This window comes from Papaver somniferum, chromosome 1 (assembly GCF_003573695.1).
Source record: "Papaver somniferum cultivar HN1 chromosome 1, ASM357369v1, whole genome shotgun sequence".
In the NCBI taxonomy this organism is placed as follows: domain Eukaryota; kingdom Viridiplantae; phylum Streptophyta; class Magnoliopsida; order Ranunculales; family Papaveraceae; genus Papaver; species Papaver somniferum.
In genome coordinates this window covers 226460015-226482482 of record NC_039358.1, presented here as the reverse complement: position 1 = coordinate 226482482, position 22468 = coordinate 226460015, and the positions used below count along the sequence as shown (strand labels likewise).

The 22468-nt window shown below is 37.0% G+C and overlaps 1 protein-coding gene across 3 annotated transcripts; it reads left to right on the top strand.

Annotated features, from left to right (window-relative positions):
• Positions 1-13603: 13603 nt before the first annotated feature.
• On the top strand, positions 13604-16685 carry LOC113317705 (F-box/LRR-repeat protein At3g59190-like). 3 transcript variants are annotated; one of them, XM_026565858.1, is made up of 5 exons: positions 13611-13739; positions 14217-14266; positions 14738-15707; positions 15803-15952; positions 16046-16685. In XM_026565858.1, the coding sequence occupies exons 3-5, from the start codon at positions 14751-14753 to the stop codon at positions 16325-16327; spliced, it is 1389 nt and encodes a 462-aa protein (XP_026421643.1). In that variant the 5' UTR covers positions 13611-13739; positions 14217-14266; positions 14738-14750; the 3' UTR covers positions 16328-16685. The 3 variants fall into 3 exon arrangements, with proteins under 3 accessions (XP_026421639.1, XP_026421643.1, XP_026421641.1); XM_026565856.1 differs by having other exon boundaries at positions 13612-13739; positions 14217-14287; XM_026565854.1 differs by lacking the exon at positions 14217-14266 and having other exon boundaries at positions 13604-13739.
• The last annotated feature ends 5783 nt before the right edge of the window (positions 16686-22468 follow it).

The window sequence follows — 22468 nt, the reverse complement described above, 5'->3', positions numbered from 1 at the left end:
CTGTCATATTGTCGCAACAATCCTGAAGAGGCAATAATACAAAAGAAAAAGTTAAGGAAAGATCAATGGGTTTTTGCATGAAAGTGCAAAGACGTCCTGCGATTTTGTCGCAATGACAAGAGGTGGCAAAATAAGACCTTTAACTAGGAAGGCAAAATAAGACCACATAAGAAAATGAGTAAGCAAGTAAGCTTGCGAGAATGATTATATGTAAGCAAACAAGCTTGTGAATATGTACATGGAAATGAAACTGAGGCAGTGAAAATGCCGCAGACTTGATATTATGATCATACTGTTATGAGATACTAATAGTGCAGGAAAAAGGAAAGATGAAACGCATGTAAGAACTTGTGAGAACAATAACTACACGAAAAGGAATGCATACACTAAAGAAAAATCCAGAGAAATGGAGAATCTAGGCAATTTAAAGCTACATCAATTTTAGCGTGCAAAATGAGCTAAGTAACGCAAACATTAGCTATACATTGTAATAAATAAGCATTCTCATCATACAAACATCATACTTGCATCATAAAAGCATTGCATAAGCATTTCATAGCATAAACATCACATACACATTTCATAACATAATCATCACATAAGCATTATATTCGCACAAGTACTTTACAAAACTGTACGGAATAATATTGCAGAACTTCGCAATAATATCGCAGAATTTCACAGAATTATTCAGAATTTCGCGGAATTATTCAGAATTTCGCGGAATTATTCAGAATTTCGCAGAACTATTCAGAATTTCGCAGGATTTTTCAGAATTTCGCAGGATTATTCAGAATTTCGCAGAATTTTTCAGATTCGCAGAATTATTCAGAATTTCGCAGAATTATTCATAATTTCGCAGGATTATTCAGAATTTCGCAGGATTATTCAGAATTTCGCAGTAATATTCAGAATTTCGTAGGATTATTCAGAATTTCGCAGAATTTTCCAGAATGTTGCCGGATTATTCATAATTTCGCAGAATGTGTCAGAATTTCGCAGGATTATTCAGAATTTCGCAGAATGTATCAGAATTTCGTAGGATTATTCAGAGTTTCGTAGGATTATTCAGAATGTGTCAGAATTTCGCAGAATGTGTCAGAATTTTGCAGAATGTGATTATTTCGCAGAATGTGATTATTCTGAACAATATGATCATTTCGCTCAATTATTTCGCACAATTATAAGCAACTTGAAGAGAGATTATACTATCGCATGAGCACAAAACATAAGACAGAGGAAAGATGAGAATGAAGAAACAATTCGCACATTCAACATTTTCTCAAAGATTCTACCCTCATAGATAAAGAACAGAGGCAACTATGGATTACCAAGAAAACATTTTATGTTCTTTATCTTCTCGGCAAGAATCACCAAAAATGGAGTAATAATTTCGCATGAATAGAGGAAATACTTATTATTCTCATTCAAGGACAGATACTTCTTACATTTCGAGAATTGAATATTTCTTATACTTCATCAAGGATACTTCATGCTTCTTATACTGCTTCAAGGGTACTTCATACTTCGCATACTTCAAAAGATGATACTTCTTATTTACTTCGCAACATTCCGGAACTTCACAAAAGAATAGAGGCAAGTACGTACTTTTCAAATCCAGTATTCTTTCGCTCGTTCCTTCATCAACAAAGATCAAAGACTACTCCAACAACACGTATCTCTCTCCAACGACTACAACAAAGTGGATTTTTCCTTAAAGATCGCTCTTCAAGCAATATTCAAGGAAAAAGAGGCAAGATGTAGGATCCAAATATCGCACAACGGTAGGAGTTTGCGATATTATAGATAGATCCTGCGAAGTTATAGAGAGAGTTTGCGAGAAGGTAGTGAAACTTGCGAGAATGTAGTTTGGGTGAGAGATAACATGAGCTGTACTCCACTACATATGAGCTGTCATCCACTATCTAAACACCTATATAAAGGGAAAGTCAGAGAGAGAGAGGACAAGTTTAGAATTTGTATTATTATTGTTTCGTTCTTCTTCCTCTACCAACCTAGAGCTCCAAATACTCATTAATGTAGTCTCCATGTAATCAAGATGTAATTACAAATAATCATAGTAAAACCTAACCCCGTGGATGTAGATCAAATTGATCGAACCACGTAAATCTTGTGTCTTATTTTCTATTTTCTATTTTCATTATCTTTATTTTCATATCAAATAAGTTTAGATCTAGAAATCATAGTCATGATAATACAAGGGGTGTGTTGTAGAATTTCCTGCAACTACAGATGAAGTTCTTCTTCAAGTGCTGATACTTAGAGTTGCGAGAAGATAAATCTTTTTCTTCAGAAGCTAAGCGAGTTTATAATTCTTCAATCTTCTGAAGATAATTCTTCTCTTCTTCAGAAGCTAAGAGAGTTTATAATTCTTCAATCTTCTGAAGATAATTCTTCTCCTTATCTGCGAAATATGAATAAACAAGTTAGGATATATAAAAGAAGTGTTATTCCCAAAGAAAACACAAGTATTAAAAGAGCAATATTTGACCTTCATAATTGGAAACAATGTCTTTAACCAATGTGGAATGTTCAGCTTGAAGACTCACGTTTATAGCTAAACCCTCTCTAGCATCATTCAGAACCCTAGAAACCCAACTAAATTCAGCTTCGCTTTCTATGAGAAGCTGAGAGCGAATTAAATTTCTTTCTTCGACAAGTATGTTCTTTTCGCTCAAAGCTAAATCACGTTCTTTTTGAACCTCAACAATGGATTCTTGGAATTTTTCTAGTGCTTTCGCACCCTTAAGAGCAATCTCATCTTTCTCATCAATAATTTTATTCTTCTTTGTTTCCAAAACTTGAATTTGTTCTTGGCTCTCATGAAGACGATGTTTGAAGTTATTAAATGTAGTCAATAAAGATCTATGGCTTTTTCTAAGAGCAGCATATTTCAATCTTAACTGTTCCAAATTCATATTTTCAAATCCTTGGTTGGGATAGTTATTTAAAGAAGAATTAAGGTGTTCTAAAAGGGTTTCACCATCAGGAAGATTGGCAGCCTCATCCGAAAGGTTATACAGGTCTGCGAATATAACAAAATAAGAAATGTGAATTATCGCCTAAAAATAGAAGAACAAGGAAAATAAAGGCTACATACCAATGAGTTCATCATTTCTTTCTCGGGCTCTGCGAATCAAATCAGAATTGGTTGAATTCTCAGCTTTAAGCTTGGCGTTTTCTTTCTCAAGTTTAGTAAGTCTCCTTTGGTAGTCTAAGGAGATTACATAAGATAAACGGGCTCTCTGCGAGAATGAAAGGAAGTATTACGACTAGGAATAAATCAAGACTAAAGAAAAGACAAAAGGTAAAGTTACAAATATTACCAAAGAGCCGATTGTGAATTGGAGGTTCGGATTTATCGCAGAGGAAGCTCCACGAAGATATGGATCATCTAAAGTAGGAGCATCACATATTTTAGAGACCATTCCAAAGGAACGATTTAATTCTTCATTATCAATAATAGTCAAAAGATCTCCAGCAAAAAGATTGGACAACTCTCTCAAAGAAGAGGGAAGTGATGAATCCTCAGAAGCAAGGATGTCATCCTCACTAGACTCCGAACTTGAAGAAGAATCGTATCTTTTACGCTTCCTAGAGAGATCATCCATTGTAGATGTCGTTTTTGATGAAGATTTAGACTAGGCCTTTTAGGAATATTCTTACCTTTACTTGAAGTCTTATCACCCAAAGATTTCACCTAGGCGAATAATCAAGATAAGAAACAGAGGCAACAATATTGTTAAAATCAAAAAGAATGTTTCTTACTTTATTATTCTGCGAAGCTGATGCATTGTGTGAAGTCTTGGCCCTCTTAACAGCCTGCAAAAAGTGGGATTATTATGCGAAATTGAGAACATTTATACGACTATAAGATATTGGAAGAAATTATGCGAGATTGAGAACATTTATGCGAATCCCCCATATCACTTTCTTTGTCTCAGCTTCGGAAAGTACAAACTTCCAAGGTTGGTAAGAAGAAAACTTTTCGGGAAGAGGAATATCAGAACCATCCTGAGCTTTACCAGAAATATAAGGACCCTCTAGAATGACAGGGCAATTAAGCCAGCTCGAGTCATTATATCTGCGAGCAGAATTGTTAGATTTGTCATTCCAATCAACATCTCGCATGATCCTATCATCTTCAGCGATACCATATTTTCTTCTTAAGTGAACGACCCATTTAGTTAAATTGCTTTTCATAATTGCAGCATAGTAATTTTTGAAGAAGTTATCAAGAGTTTATTCGGTAAAATAAATGACCTTATCACGATGCGATTTTTTTCGCACCTCATAAGGATAAGAGTACTCTAGCCCAGCTGCACGACGAGAATATTCCAATGCTATTATGATCGCATCACCACTTAGTTGGAATATTCCCCGTTCGAATCGATCATCAGCAAGAATTTCATGAAATAGGGGTATTTCTGGGTTGAACAAGGGAATTGGAAGAATAGAAAGTTGTCCCAATGAAACAATAATTTTTTGATTGTTCCATTGATCGGAATTGATCAAATCAAGATTAAGTTTGGATGAATAGTCAGATGATGAGGGAAGAGAAAGTGAGTAACCTCTGGAATGGAATTCGTTCTTCAACCTGTTGAATTCTGTCTACATCTTCTTACCAGCAGGAGCCATTTTTAGAATGGGAATGAAGATGAGTAAAAGAAGTAAGTTATTTGATGAAATAAGTTTAGTTTTGATTAGAGAAAGCAGTAGTAGAGAAGATGAAACAAGAAAGTAGAAAGAAGAAAGAAGAAGACGAAAGAAGATATATAAGGAAAGATTAGTCTTATTTTTCAAGATTTCATTAATGCAAGGAATGAATGGATAAAAACAGGCGGTTAAAAGAACGTGTCAGATAATAAGTGGTTAAAAATACACGCGTAATTAAGGAAAACTGGAATTCCGGAGGAATGTCGGCAAGATAGAATACGAAAATATACATAAATGCGATATTATAGGATGAAAATTTCTCATATCGCTCACTCCAAAATGTAAGCGAAATGAGAAGAGGCAAAATGTAGGAGTGGAATATCGCACAAATAATAAGTATATGAGTAAGGATTATTTGATGTAAGCGATGACTATCGCACATGGTAAAGGTGAAGTGACGTATTGGATGATGTCAGCAAATTCACGAGTAAAGTGTGATGTTCTATGTGAAGTATAAGTTGTGCGAGAATGAGTGAGTGTAAATGAGCGAATGTATCGTACAATGATTCCGTAAATAGTGGATCTCTTAGCTGTCATCCACTATGATGAATCACTATATAAAGGAAAGAGGTCATCACGTAGAGGAGAGATCTTTTAGTGTGTGTTAGACAAGAAATTAGGAGAGAGAAAGTTTATTTGGAGAGCAAGTAAAGTCATTGTAAAGTCATTTTTATCCATTGTATCCAATTATAATCCTTGAAAATTAATAAAGAATTCATTAACTTGTGCGATGAAATTCGCAAACTCCTATGGATAATATTTCTTCAAATATTGTCTATTCCAAGGACGATCTAATATTCAACCCATATCTCCCCCTTAGGGATCCATTAACTCATAAGCTCCATTTCCAACTATCCTTTTTATTATATAGGGTCCATCCCATTTCTTTTCCAATTTCCTATCTCCCCCTCTCTGATAAATTGGGATTTCTCGCAACACCAATTCCCCTGGTTGAAATTCTCTTATCTTAACACGTTTATTGTATTCTCGATCTAGTCTTTGTTGATAATTTTCCATATGTTGCAAAGAAACCTCTCTTGCTTCTTCTAAGTCATCAAGTTTTGCTAGAATTAGATCTGCACTTATATTCTTCTCCCAAGCTTATTTCTTTGTTATTGGAATGATAACCTCAGTTGGTAACACGACCTCTACCCCATATGTTAAACAGAAAGGTGACATCCATGTTGCTTCTCTTCTTGTTGTCCTTTAAGCCCATACGACATTATGTACTTGTTCGCACCATCCTTTGTTGTGCCCTTCTAACTTCTTCTTCAAGTTATCTGCGATCGTTTTCTTTGTTGCTTCTACTTGTCCATTACTTTATGGATATAAAGGAGTAGATTTTCCTCTTTGAATTTTGAACGCATTCAATAACATTTCTATATTCTCACCCTCGAACTGCTTTCCATTATCAGATACTAACTGTGCAGGAATACCAAATCTGCATATAATATTTTCAAATATGAATGTGAATATGTCCTTATCACGAATGTGCTGAACTGCTTTTACTTCTGCCCATTTTGTAAAATAGTCTTTTGCGACAATTAAATATCTCTTTTGCCCCGTTCCTAGTATAAATGGTCCAACAATGTCGATCCCCCATTTTCCAAAGGGCCGCGCATTTGTTGATGAATTTAGCATCGCTCCGGATGCATGTATCTTTTTACCATGACGTTGACATTCTTCACATATTCTTGAGACTTGTTTCGCATCCTCATGCATGTATGGCCAATAGTAGCCTTATATCTTTGCTCTATATGCGAGTGACCTTCCTCCGCTATGATTATCGGCATCTCCATAATGTAATGCCTTTAAAATTTCTATCCCTTCTTTTCGCGTAAGACATCTGAGCGAAGGTCCCAGGAATGATCTTCTATAAAGAATGCCCTCCCTCAATTCATAATTCGTCGCACGGCTTTTTAATTTTTTTGCCTCCAACCTTTTTCTTGGTACTTCTCCCTTCTCTAGGTATAAAAGGATTTCAGTTATCCAATCTTTATCTTCACTCACACTTTCTTCTTCCATATTTTCCATTATCATCACATCTGTTTGAGTTGCTTCTCCTTTCTCTATAGATGGTAAAAAGAGTGTTTGTATTTTCATGTCCCTTGCAACTGGATCTATTAACATGGAATGTATGAAGGCCAATGCATCTGCGAGTCTATTGTCCTTTCTGCCTATGTGTCTCCAACTTATTTTTGGAATTCGCGCTGCTAAATCCATAACCAACTGCTTGTATTTCTGCAAAGATGGTTCATTTGTACTATATGTACCTTCTACTTGGCGAGTTACTAGATGTGAAGCACTAGTTATTTGTGCATCTTCTATCTTCATTTCAATTTCTAGCTTTAGTGCATGTACAACTGCCTCATACTCAGTCTCATTATTTGTGGATGCGAAATCCAGTCTGAATGAATAAGCCATTCACGCTCCTGTTGGTGAAATGAATATAATACCAATACCATTCCCTTCTCCATTGGATGATCCATCCACTAATATTTCCCATCTATTTGAATTCCGATCAGTTAATAAGTATTTAGGATTCCCGTGGTCTTCATCCACATCCATCATTTCTTCTACATATTCATCTTCTTCTAATGGAAACTCTGCGAGGAACTCTGCGATAACTTGAGACTTTGGTGAAGATAAAATCTCATAACCAATTTCATAATTTCCTAATTGTGCATTCCACCTTTCAACTCTCCCTGATCTTTTTGAATTCTTCATTGTTGGTTCAATTGGTACCTTCGTTAATACCTTAATCTTATGAGCTTGAAAGTAAATGCGAAGCTTGAATGATGCATACACCAATGCGAGAATTAGCTTTTCAATGTTTGAATAATTTTTCTCTGCTGAGTTGTATGTTTTACTTATGTAATATATTGGTTTTTCTATCCCGTCATCCGAGCGTAATAATACTGCACTTAACGCATGCGATGTTGATGCTAAATAGAGTAGCAATTCTTCTCCCGGCTTGGCCTTTGGCATAATGGATAAATTCACCAAATAATTTTTTATGCTCTACAATGCTTTATCACATTCTTCCGTCCACTCAAATTTGGTCCCCTTCTTTAATATGTTAAAAAAGTGTTTACACTTATCCGAAGAACGTGAGATAAACCTTCCCAACGAAGCTATCAATCCATTTAGCTTTTGAACGTCTTTCACTGTTGCAGGGGGCGACATATCTCTAATTGATTGTGCTATTTCTGGATCAACTTCTATTCCCTTCTTGAATATTATGTAACCCAATAATTTACCTGATGATACACCGAAGACCCATTTTTATAGATTCACCTTAATATTGAATTTTCCGCATCTGCTCAAAGATTTCTCGCAAATCATCAACGTGATCCTACGCCTCTTTACTCTTAATTAACATGTCATCGACATAGATTTCTAATGTTTTATGTATCCACTTTTCAAATACTTTTTCCACCATTCTCTGATATGTCGCACCCGCATTCTTCAATCCAAATGACATTTTCGTATAGCAGTATAAACCTCTTAGTGCGAAGAAAGCAGTATGTTCTTGATCTTCTTTATCCAAAAGAACTTGATTATAACCTTTATATCCGTCCAACATTGAGACTCTTCCATTTCCATACACCGATTCTACCATTTGACGTATATCTGGTAAAGGAAAACTATCTTTCGTACACGCTTTATTTAAATCAGTGAATCTATGCAGATCTCTATCCCGTTATTCTTTTTTTGTACTACCACCATATTTGCTATCAATTCTGGATATTTCATTTCCCTTATAATCCCTGCATCCAGCATCTTTTGCAACTCCGTTTCTATTTGTGGATGATAATCAATTGCGATCTTCCTTATTCTTTGCTTAAATGGCTTTACATTCTTTTTAATGTTCAATTTATGACATGCGACAGACGGATCTATCCATGGAATTTCCTCCATACTCCACGCGAAGATATCATTATATTCTCGCAAGATATTTACCGTTTTTTCTTCTTCTTCTTCTTTATCCATTTTGGTTCCTATTTTTAATATTTTTGGTTCTTCTTTGGATCCAACGTTTATTTCTTTCGTTGGTTCCACTGCGGTAAAATTTGCTTCGGTTCTCCCATTGGTGTTGGTTCCTTAATCGTCTTAATCTGTTCACCTTCCTTCGCTGGTCCTTCACTTGGTATTCCTTTTCCCTCTTTCGCTCTGATCATGTATATCTGAAACTCTTCCTCCTTTTTTAGTTCTTTTTCTTTTCTCCAGCGATCCTTTCGCTTCTTTGCTTTCCCTTCATAATTTCTTACATCTACCTGATTGCAAATCTTCGTACTCGTTACATCTCCTTTGATTTCACCTATACCACTTGGGATTGGAAACCTGATACACTGATGTAGTGTTGATGCTACAGCTTTTATCGCGTGTACCCATGGTTTTCCCAATAACATGTTGTATGGTGATTCTATATCAATCACACACAGTGTTATCTTTGTTACCACTTCTCCCAGTAATATTCGCATCATGATTTCTCCTTTTGGTTTTGTGATTGCTTTACTGAATCCATGAACATTGTAAGTTGGATGTGTCATCTCTGTATCTTCATATCCCATTGCTTTGAATGTGCGATAAAATAAGACATCAACTCAACTTTCTGTATCTATCAGTGTTCTATCAACCGCCCATTTTTCTGATTTCTTCTTCATTATAATGTTTTCTCCTTGCTCAGCTGTGACTGTAATTATCAACGGATCTGTCCTCTTTAAATTTTCTGCTGGAATTTCTTCTGCTGCAAATGTAATCTCCACTTTTTCCCATTCTTTTAATGAAGATTCTTTTCCCAACGTTTCCACCTTCCTTCCTTCATAATTTCGCTTGTGAATTCTACCTGTTATTCTTTCTTGAAAATCTGCATCAGAGATTGACGTTTTAGTTATATTGTATATCTCTGCCTCTTCCTTGTATTTTTACGATTCTTGCTTTCTCCATAGATTCTTTATTATTATTTTGTACTTTCCCCAAAAGTTTCAGATCTATCTTTTGAAAATTTGGTAACTTATTAACAAGATTTATCACCCAAAGTTGTTTCTGGCGCCAAAAATATAGTTGCAGGAAAACCTACAACCACACCCCAATGTATCTAAAACAATCACTCAAGTAATCATAATGAATTCTTTATTAATTTTCAAGGATTATAATTGGATACAATGGATAACAATGACTTTACAATGACTTTATTTGCTCTCCAAATAACTTTCTCTCTCCAAGTTTCTTGTTTAACACTCACTAAAAGATCTCCTTCCTACGTGATGACCTCTTTCCTTTATATAGTGATTCCTCATAGTGGATGACAACTAAGAGATCCACTATTTTCGGAATCATTGTGCGACACATTCGCTCATTCTCGCACATCTTATACTTCGCATAGAACATCACACTTTACTCGTGACTTAGCTGACATCATCCAATACGTCACTTCACATTTGCCATGTGCGATAGTCCTCGCTTATATCAGATAATCCTTATTTCGCATAATTATTGATATGTGCGATATCCCACTCCTACACTAACGGTTTGCTATGTAATTTCCCAATGGCTGCTGATCATCGTGGTGCATTTGGGGTTTATAACCCTTGCAGGAAACAACTACTAAGCATATACCCTCCCAAGTTTAAACACTACTGTAGTTACATTTTTCACGGTTTCGGGTTTGATTCCTTGACGAATGAATACAGGATTGTTTATATGTGTCACTCGCTAGATGATGGCGATAAAAAGGAATTAAAATGTATGGTTTTCACATTAGGTACTAAATTATGGAGAAAGGTTAATCTTAGTACATTCATTCCACCAAGTTCTGTTATAAGAGCGTCGAGTACTAGTTGTAAAGCAGCCACCTTTTGTGCCGCTATTGGAGATCTTTGTTGGAGAGTACTAACGAGTACCACCGAACCTCCTGTTACTAATGGTTATGAGACAGAGATGTTGTTGACGTTAAAATAAGAGTATCAGATTCCCTCTACTCTCCCTTCAATTCATTGTACAAAATAATTGTTGACATTGTTTATGAAGCTACAAGTGATGATTAATTGTTGTTGTTGAGTGTTGACCCAATTTTTATGGATCAACTACGGCTGTTGATCCATTTATGGGATCAACTATTGTTGTTGACCCAATTTTTCGTGGGATCAACTACTGTTGTTGATCCGATTTATTGGATAATTCTTGTTGTTGACCCAATTTTTTATGGGATCAAATACTGTTGTTGATCCTTTCAACTCCTATTGTTGACAATATTTTTTTTGGATAAGTACAATCATGCTTGTAGTTTAAATCATGTAATTTTCTTCCAATGTTGAACTTGTGGTGCAATGGTAGCATGACTGACTCCATGTCAGATGATGCGTGTTCGACTCACGCCAAATTCACTCCATTTACATGGTTCAACTTTCATTGTTGATCCAATTTAGTGGATCAACTTCTATTGTTGATCCTTTTTTTCTTGGATCAATTACCGTTGTTGATCTCCTAAATTGGATCAACTTCTACTATTGGTTCTATTTTTATTTGGATCAACTACTGTTGTTGATTCAAACATATTTGAACCAGTGGTGGCGGCGGCGACGACGGACTAGTGGTGGTGGAGGACTGTTGGTGGTGTAATGGTGGTGGTGAAGGAGTGGTGGTGGAATATTAGTGGTCGTGGTGGTTGGTAGGTGGTGGTCGTTGAACGGTGGTGGTGGAATGGTAGTTGAATGTTGGTGGTGGTGGTGATAGTGGTGGCGGTGAAGTGGTAGATGAAGAAATTTGTTCCATTTTGAAGTAAAGAAAAATATTATATAGGTGAGGGAATTAAGGTAATCTAATTTTAAATAAATAGGGTTATTAAAAAATAGGGACATATTTATTGTTATATAAGGATATATTTATTGGATGTCAAAAGTAGGACATATAAATAATGTACCCCAAATTTTTCCAGAATCTTTCCCAATTCGAAAATCTCTCTCCATTCAAGGCTAATTCAGAATCGCAAAAAGGATTACGTACATGTTTAAGCTTACCACCCCTGGCAAAGAAACTAAAAAAAAAAACAAAATAACTCCATCATATGCATACTTTGACCACCACCTCAACATTCCCAAAAGAGTGGTGATGGAAATTCAAAAAACAAACGGTTTGACATCCAAAACGAGTTGAGAAAGATCCAGATTGCAAATCGGATTAAAAACACAGTCTGACATCAAAAAAAGACAGTCTGACATCCAATTTGCGTCGAGTCAAGAAACGATCTGATATATAATACGACTCAGAGTCTAAAAACAAGCATACTTCAAAAACAAGCATACTTCGCATCAAGTCAAGAGTCGACTCAGATCTAGATGGCGACTCAGATAGAGTCAAGAGTCGACTCAGACCTACATCGCGAGTGAGATACAACCAAATTCTTCTCTTCATCTGGTTTTGAAGGGCCCAAACCTCTAATAACTACTGTCCTACCCAAACCCAAGAGAGTTACAGTTTCCAACGTCTTCTTATCTCAGATGCGTCAAATCCAGTGCTGGAAATAGAGACTGGAGTCACCCTAGCGAGGTATGGGTGGAGCTAATTTTGAAACAAGCAACAGCTTTGGAAACAATTACTTTCTTTTTTCCTGAATCAGACACTGACGATAAAGAAGAACTTATGGAGAAGTTAACAAGCCTTCCAAGAGCCTCAACAAGTTGTGTGTTTAACTTCCCCTAAGATGTTATAGGGATGCTTGTTTCTTGGAGTTGGAAATTGGTGTGTTTTGTTCTCGGGTTATGAGATATGGTGTGGAACTTTTGATACATTCTCAGAATTCAACCATCATATTTTAGGCAGGAACCGTAAAATGAATCAAGTAAATAACCATGAAGGTAAGAAGTCTCAACATTGCAGCTGCAGAATTTAAAACAAGGAACTGAACTTGTAAAACCATAGATGGGAAACAGAGAAAATTCTGTTTCAGAGTTTGTAGGATCTTCGTAGATATCCTGTTCAAAACTTTTTGTGTCTTTGGCACTTGAACATCTCTGTAGCTTAAAGTAGCAATGTTGTTTTGGCAATTTCCTGTTCATATCTCATTATCTGTCATGTTATTTACCAGGGTACTACCCAGTCTCTACACCCAATTCGGAGATTTATAGCAAATCCTTCCTGAAGCTTGCCAAATTCGAAAGTCTCTATCCATTTAAGGATAATTCAGAATCGCAAAAAGGGAGACATACATGTTTAAGCTCACGTCTCCAGACAAATATACTAGAGAAATACAAAAAAAAATAAACAATCACTCCAACATTCCGAGAAGAGGATATAAATTAAAAATGAAAGGATCCGACCTCTGGCTCTCATCAAGGGTCGCCTCAGATCCAGATCACGAATTAGATGCAAATAAACATGTTTTAGGTCACCTCTCCTAATGGTCATGGTCAGACATCTAACTCGTGTTGAATAAAGAATCGTGAAGAGTTGAGTCAGACCCCGGTCGCAAGCCAGATGCATCTAACTCGTGTTGAGTCGACTCAGATACAGATTGCCAGTCAAATGCAAACAAATATATTCTTCTCTCCGGGTCGAGATCGTCTGTGCCACTGCTTGGGTGTGCCCTATGTGCCACACCAATAGAAACACGCCACATCATTCCTCTCATTAACCATGACTAACTAAATAGATTTTCTATTTATACAACACTAATCGATTAGGAAAGATAATTAATTAGTTAAAGAAGATATTACAAATCCAAAAGAAAATACCGTGTTTCTATTGGTGTGGCACATAGGGCACACCCAAGCAGTGGCACAGACGATCTGGACCCCTTCTCTCCATCTGGTTTGAAGGCCCAAACCCAAGAGAGTTCCAGTTTCCAATGTCTTCTTATCTCAAGTGCGTCAAATCCAATGCTGGAAATGGAGACTGGGTTTTCATTTCATCAGAACTTCAAAGGATCGCGTTTTAACTTCTTTAAACAGCAGCAACTTTGATGATAGATTCTCAACTTCTTGATTCTGATCTAACTAAAGGTACGGGTTTCGACTGTTACTCTCTTTTTTGCTTTGATTCTGGTTTCTCTATGATTGATTTGTAAATCTGGTGTATGGATTTGTTTTGTAATACTAGAAAATGAACGAATCTGTGAACTGATAAAGTAGGTTTATCTATGAGAAATTTTGTGGATTTAGGTCTCACTAGGCCCGAGATTCTATTTTGAGTAGTGTTAAATCTCAAATTTGTCTTAGAAAAACCCTAAGGAAAAGTAGTACTCTTAAGAGGGACAAACTTCCTTCCTCCATTTTTATTTTTGGTTTGTTTTTAGGTGTACAAATTATTGATTCTGATTTGAATGTGTTTGGTTAGTTGAGATTCCATTCTTTGTTGCTTTCTTGATAGAATTTGGATGCTTAATTTTCGATTCTGGGAGTGAATTCATTGTTAATTTGAATGTTACTGATTAGTTGAGATTATTCTTCTTTTTCATTCTATGTTCTTTTTCTAAACAGGATTTGGATGTTAATTTTATACGGTTTAATGTTTGCAAAAACAAGACTCGGTTGGTGACGCTTTAAGTAACGTATAATTTTCTTTTATTGACTTTTGAAAATACCTGTTTGCGTATTAAAGAATGCAGTCACATGAAAATTATTTGTGTTCGCTCACTAGTGGTGTAGCGTGCAAAATTGGCACCAACCTTTTTAGTTTTGTTATTGTTGATAAAGAGTGAAACTGTGGATTGATCTATTGTTGCTGCTGTTTGTTCAACCTTATTCAATTTTGCTAGGGTCACAGCTAGTATTATCTAACCCACATCTAGGAGATTGCTGAAACCTTTTGGGGTAAATGTGAATATCCTAGAGTGAATAACACAGTAAGCCGCGCTGTTTAGATTGCTGTTGAAGTGCTGCTATTTAGGGTGAATAACTCAGGGTTTACATGCGTGTCTGTTTTCTTTGCCATGTTGAACATGGAAACATATCCAAACTTTTAATTGTCAACCCCTTTTGTCTATTTTTATTTTAAACAGAAACATTGTAATCATGGAATTGAAGCAACTAAAGGGGCAAAACAGCATGAGTGAGCAGGCAGAAGATAGGATCACTAATTTACCCGAATCACTTCTTCATTATGTCTTATCTTTATTAGATATCAAGGAGGTTGCTCGTACTAGCGTGTTATCTAAAAGATGGTACTGCATATGGATCTCTGTCCCTACTCTTGATTTTCGAAGCTTGAGTGATCCTTTCCCTTCTACGCCGAGCAGAGAATTGAGTGACCGGGAGAGTATTAAATTCATGGATATGGTGGATAGAATATTGCATCTTCATGATATGTCAAGTATACAGAAGTTGTCTCTTCGTTGGAATTACCCCTTGAATGAATCTCGGGTTTATTTATGGATCTCCGCCGCAATAAGGCGCAATGTTGAAAAGCTTAGTCTCACCTTAATCCAAAATGCAAGCTTTTCTGCTCCTTTATCTCTTTGTAACTGTGAATCATTGGTTACCTTAAAGCTAGATATCTACCCTTTTCTTTATCTACCCAAATATATGTCTTTTCCAAAACTCAAGCACTTAAAACTCTCTCGAGTCATGTTTAGCGATGAGTACATCAATGGGAAACTCTTTTCCAGTTGTCCAGTCCTTGAGAATTTGACACTGGAGACATGTGAATGGTTATATATAAAGAAATTCTGTTTGTCAACTCCTTCATTAAAAGTTTTGGAAATTTGGAATTTGGATTATTTCGGCAGGAACTATGGTTTAGGAAACTGTTCTTTCGAGATTCATGCACCTCTAGTGTCTCTCACCTACTGGGGTGATGTTCCAAAGGAATTTGTCATGTCTAACTTTTTAACACTAGCTGAAGTAGATGTTCGCTTTGGCTTCGAAGATAAATGGACGGGGAAAAAGATTGACCAGGGTGCCAACTTAAGTAAGTTTCTTCGAGCACTTTCGCATGTTAAGTGTGTAACAATTTCTGATCGAGCCATACAGGTATGTTTGGTTATTGGTGTTATTTTTTACGGTAGTTCTGTTATGTTGTTCTGTAGCTGATCTAATAGTCTTTCCAATTGCCTTGTGATGAATAGGTTCTCTCGTTCACACACGATCTCAAGAACAATTTGCCTACGTTTCACAATTTAACAAAGCTGAATGTGACTCTTTCTGCAACCGATTATAAAGCACTGATTGCTTTGCTGGAATCAGCACCTAATCTGGAGTCTGTTGCATTTACCGCGGCAAGTGCATGGTTTCATTTTCTGCATATCATCCATTTGACTAGTAGGCTCTGCATATTTATTTGTCATTAAATTTTTTCAATTTCAATTCAGTTAGCTCCTGGTGAAGACCATAATGCCAGTGATGATGATGGCTGGGGACTTCATTTGATTAGTACCAGGTGTTTGTTTCTACACCTGAAATCAGCTCGCTTTGAGGAATTTTCCGGTCACCCTAGCGAATTTAGGTGGGTGGAACTAATTTTGAAACAAGCTGCAGCTCTGGAAACAATTACTTTCCTTTTTCCTGATTCAGAGACTGACGAGAAAGAACTCATGGAGAAGTTAACAAGCCTTCCAAGAGCCTCGGCCAGTTGTGTGTTTAACTTCCCCTAAGATGTGATAGGGATGCTTGTTTCTTGGAGTTAGAAATTGATGTGTGCTTTTCTCAGATTCTGCAATCTGATGTCTAACTTTTGGTATATTCTGAATATTCAGTCATAATCATAATCTGTGGAGGAACATTAAAACGCATCAAGTGAGTAGTCACAATGGTAAGAAGTCTCAACATTGCAGCTGCAGAATTTAAAACAAGGAACTGAACTTGTAAAACCATAGATGGGAAACAGAAACAATCTGTCATCTGTTTCAGAGTGTGTAAGATCTTCATAGGTATCCTGTTCAAAACTTATCTTATTTGTGTCTTTGGCATTTGAACATCTCTGCAGCTTAAAGTACTAATGTTGTTCGGCAATTCCCTGTTCATATCATCTTATATCTGTCATGTTATTTACCCAATTTGAAGATGCAAATCCTTCCAGAGTCTTGCCGTATTGGAAAGCCTCTTCTCCATTTAAGGCCAATTCAGAATCGCAAAAAGTACGAATGACAATGTTAAGCTCTCCTAACTAAGAAACTAGAAAAACAAAACCAAAAAAAGCCTAAGCTCAAATACTTCGACCTCCCACAACAAATATCTTATGTTATGGGAGGAAAAGACAGTTCATCCAATGGTCCATATCAGTTGATCCAAGAAAAGCTTCCTATCATAAGATGTTTTATTCCTCCTAATACCAAATCAAATTAAAAAAATAAACGGTCTGATATCATAGTGTCGAGTTAAGAATCGACTCAGATCCATATCATGAGTAAAATGGAAACAAACATGTTGTAGGTCTCATAGATGTAAAATTTTAAAATCAACGTATTCTTCTCTCCACTCCAAGCTAAGCATGCTTTGACCCCCTTAACATTCACAAAAGAGTGGTGATAGAATAGAAATTAAAAAACAAAGTATGTAACATCTAGCTCACGTCGAGTCAAGAGTCCACTCAGATCCAGATCGCGAGTCAATGTAAACAAACATGTTAAACCCATTGATGCAAACTTTTAAAATCATCATATTCTGCGCTCCATCTGGTTTGAACCCCAAACGGCCAAACCCCTCTAATAACCACTGCCCTTCCCAAACAAACCCCAGCGAGTTCCATTATTTTTTATTTTCTCTCTTACTCCAGTTCTCTGAAAAATGCTCTCCCCTCTCTCCTCTTTCCTCTCCCTGAATTTTTCTCCCGTCCGCCACCTTTCTAGCCGTTAGCTAGTGTCGTCTTCCCTCAACGGCTAGTTCTAACGGTCAAATTCCATCGGAGCTCTCATCGGAAATTCAAAATCTCTCGAATTTGTCTGCTGATCTGCATCCATTTGTTACAGTAACTCCCTAATGGTTTAATCTTCTCCCCCTCCTCTGATTTCTATGGATGTTTTACCTCTCTGAAACCGGTTCAATCTCTCAGAAATCAATCATTGAATCAGCACAGATGAAGAACATCACAACCATCGCAAGCTTAACAGAAATCACATACAACACCAATTACACACATCACTTCAACAATACCCAAATCACCAGTTACTTCAGGCTGGAAACTGGAAATTCCCCTTCCAAGAAAAATCACCAAAATCACCTAATCATCAACAATACTCAACTCGCAGATGTAATCCCATTTGCTAATAGAACTAGAACTTATCTCATCTTCATGGAAACCATGATACCTACATTTCTTAATTTCAAGGATTTGAAGATAATTTTCAATTCAATTATAGCTCCTTTCAGCTATAGTACCTCTTCCGCAAGGCATTCTTCTCTAGCTCAGACTGGAAGTTACTTTCTTATTCTTAGACTAAACAACCCTCATACCAGAACTGTCTTCCTGAAGATTCCCCATAGTGGCTGCTACAAATGGTACTTCTATGTTATTGATACAGACTCAATGTTTTATTTTAAGGAATTGCTTGGTTACACTCTACAACAATTTCACTCTCTAACACTGAGGCTCCTAGTCTGTCATAATTCATGGGTCAACTACTGGATTTTTGCAAATCCTCACCCTGGTATGTATTTGTCTACAAGTTTGGCTAAACCTCCTGTGGGTATGATTTTGACTCTCTCTTCTCTTTACAGTGTTCTACATTTACTAAAACATTATATAAGCATATCTCTCTCAAATCATGATAGAAATATCCCTATCTCTAGTCCCTTCTATAAATTGAACCAATGCACTACTCAAGAGACCTCCCCCTTGTATGCTTACTGGTTTTTCTATAACACCTATCTAGTAATTGTTGGGATGCATTGCATAATTGTTTCACGCACTAAAACTTATAACATGTTCATTGATTTAACCACAAAAAAACCAAATTTAAAATCCAACACCACTTTGTTCTGTATCTCTGTAGCATGGCACCAACCAAAAAATAAAACTATTTGTCTGTCTATTACTCCTCACATCACTCTGAGCAGTTCTTTGAAGACTACCTGGCTAGAAATTTCTTGCATCTCCAGATGCACTGTCCACATCCTTTACAGCTCTAGCCACTGCATCTCTATACACCTGTGCCACAACCCTTGCATCAGCTCCTGGTGGCAAAGATTCGTCAGCTGGAACTTTAGGAGGTTGAGATATCTCTCCACGCCTTGCACTGGCTTTAGCAGATCTATATACTTGCGCCACAATCCTTGCATCAACCCCTGGTGGAAAAATATTGTCTCCTGGTACTTCGTGCGGATGAGTTACTTCGCCAATTCCTTCTTGGGATACTTCTGCCACATCTGCAGCCATCTGCCTAATTGCTGGACCAAGCATGAACAGGTTAGGGAAGATTACCTTGTTATTAGTAGGAGGAAGAGAATCATTCATGTGAATTTGAGCTTTGACGTCGTCAGTTACTGGGGATGCAAAAAATCCCTGACGAGAACCCCCACACACAATCCTCTCATCACCCACCAGCACAATCCCTTCTTTCACCACACGTCGGCCTCGTGTGGGATGAAGAGCAAACAGAACCCAGCCATCCTTGATGCCAACAAGCTGCCCTTTTTCGATACGCCTCGCTCGACATCCTGTTGTTGATCACCATCCCCTGCATCTGCATGCCCAACTCTCTCACCTCCAGTTCCTGCACTGCCAAGATTCGCAATAGAATTGTTGTGCATGTGATTCTCATTTATACCAGTAAAAGCTTCACACACCCTTGCAGTACCATCCTACAAAAATTTCACACCAAAATACAAATTGTACTCAAATTCTCCACCCATTCTAGCCTCATAAGCCTTAGAACACAAATCATAATCAAAACTAGATTGAATCTCAGAAAAACAAACCTGATGCGAAGGCTGATTGACTCGGGCTCTTTTTGGATCTCTCTGATTAACATCTTGGGATATATGATCACCTTTCATTACTTGGATATTCAAGGAGTGTATTTTTATGGGATATCTCTTAGACAAGAGGAATTTGCAGTGTTAACTAATTCTTCTCTAGGAAAACTGAATGAGAAACTGAAAGGACTTACTCTCTTTGTGGTTTTATTTGGGCTGGGAAGAGCAACAGTGTTTCAATCTCAACCTTCAATTACCCAAGGTGGCATCCAGATTCCCAATTCTAGAGATTGGTCTTGCAACTTGATGTGCATCATTAAGCCTATATGATACATACTTTGGCCTAGTACAAGCAAAATATCTCCCATTGGTACATGCGAAGCGGCAACAAACATTTGGCAAGAATATTTTGACCACACTAGCGGGCCAGCCTCTGAATAAAAATCCATGGGACATATCCATGAAGTCCGACCCGATTAAAGCACATTCTCGTACTGGGTTGGACCAATTAGACAATCTGAATCGGAAGTATCCTTTACTTATGTCCAATCCGATGCAAGCTGAGTCACATTCGAAGGGGATAACTATGGTCTAGTGGATGCCAATTTCTCTTACTCCAGGCAACCCTCAAATCATAATCAGTAACAAGGTAAATGTGCAGCACGAAGAAAGGTAAAAATTCATCCACTTATCTCGAATTCTGTTATCACTAACGTATCAGAAAATAGTTTTTTGAATTTGGACAGGTCACAGTCCACAGTACCATTAGCCATGGTCGACCAAGTCAACAAGTCCATAGGTGTCAACATCAAGAACAAGCACCAATGTATAAGATTATCTACTGCTAAACTCATCTTGTTCAATTACGACAAGGTTATATATCAACCCGTGAATAATTTTCAAATTAAAGCTAGTTCCATCACTCTCATATATCCCGACCTCTTTCACAATCCCCTCAACCAAAACATCCAATACCCTCACTTCTATATCTCCCTCTGCTTCAAGCATACCTTAATGGCCTCTTCTTCAACTTAAAACCCTCATTCCATTGATAACCTTGTTAATAAAATGAACACTTCCCTTTCAATTCCTGAGGATTTATTCCCCAAAGTCTTTATTAACTCTGAAACGTTAGAACTAAACAAGCTCAAGACTGGAAAGGTTGTTTTATTGGAAAACTTTGTAGCAATATCTGTTTTCAGACTTCAAGGGTATGCAATTTCATCAATGCTCATTGGGAGATGATTGGTAGAATTGAAATTGAAGTATGGAATAGAAGAAGAAACTTTTACATCATCAAAACCATAAATGAAGAAGATTACTTTACTTTGATAGATGGAGGAACCAGAGGAGTTTTTGATAAGCTGACGGTCTTAGTAGGGGTACCAGCAATGGGTCCTGATCTCATTGATGAAAAATTATTCTCAAAGGTTATAATATGGCTTCTAATCAAGAGAGTTCCCTCCCACATCATTCAAGACATCCCAAATATCATTCAACCAATTGGGGTTTTTCAAAGATCAAAAAAACCATATGGAAGGGACAATTTTGAGAAGAATGTGGAAGTCAATGTTACTATCAATGTTACTAGAGCTCTCAAGTTTGGGGTAGAAGCCTTTGAAACCCCCATCCTATCTCACTGGTTGGAATGTGCTTATGCTCTCAATGGAATTAAATTATGCAAGGTTTGTAGAATTCTAGACCACCCAAGCCCTCCTTTCCTTGCACCTCCAAACCAAAACAACCCTGATTACACTAATTTACCAATTCCTCAGCCAACACCTAGACCCATAACTCCTAGACAAAAATAAGTTCAAGCTGGAAAAGATTTTATTCATAGGCATTACTCTGATGCTCATGTTGCTGCTGTGTTTGAAGCAAAAAGGAAAGCTGCAAAAAGATTGGAGCTTGAAAATGTATAGCAAACATGGCTTCTACATACAACAGAAACATCATATTTGGTGCTCAACCTCATCATGCTGAAGCTCAACTTCCCACTTCTAAAAAACAAATTTCACCACACCCAGATGTCTTAGCTTGTCAAATCAAACACAAAAGACTAGATTTGTCTAAAAATATAGTTGGAGCTTACAAGAAAAAACTTCCAAAATGGAAAGTTGCTGCCAGAACTGCTCCCATTAGCAACAACTCCTTGAGAAACAATGATAAAGATACAATTGCTGCTGATCTAGCTGCAGCTGAGCAAATATTCCCGGTCATTAAAACTCCAAAATTCTTCCCCACTCATTCCCTTCCTACCTTAGATCAGATAAAAGCAAATATGGAAGCATAATCTTCTAGGAAGAAAAAAGCTGCTTGGAAAGCTAAGAAAAAGGATCATACATTTGAGAACCACATTGATAATCCTCTCAGCTCCACTTCTAGCACTTTTTCTGATTCCAAGAGAAAGAAGCCTACCCCCAACACTGCAACTGCTTCCCCCAACAGCTTTGATTTGGCTGGTGCTAAAAGATTCAAGGATCAGACTGCTGCAAACCAGTTTCTCAACTCTATGGCTAATGGTACCTTGGATTGCTCTGCTGGAACACAGGTAAGAATCCTCACACTATTGACATACTGTAGTTTGTTACATATCACTCTTCATAACTTTGTACAATTGTTGATCCAATTACACTATGGTAGTATAACTAGAAGACTCACTTCAAAATACCCTGCAATTTCCTACTTTTGGAAATTCTTCACCTTCATGGCTTGGAATTGTCAAGGATTAGGCACAAGGGATGCTAAGAGATACCTTAATGACATGCTTAATAAGATAAATCCTGACATCATATTTCTGTCTGAAACTAGACAAAAGTATGATAAACTTAAGAAAACTATGCATGATTTAGGAGTCAATAATTTCTGGTATGTTAATCCAG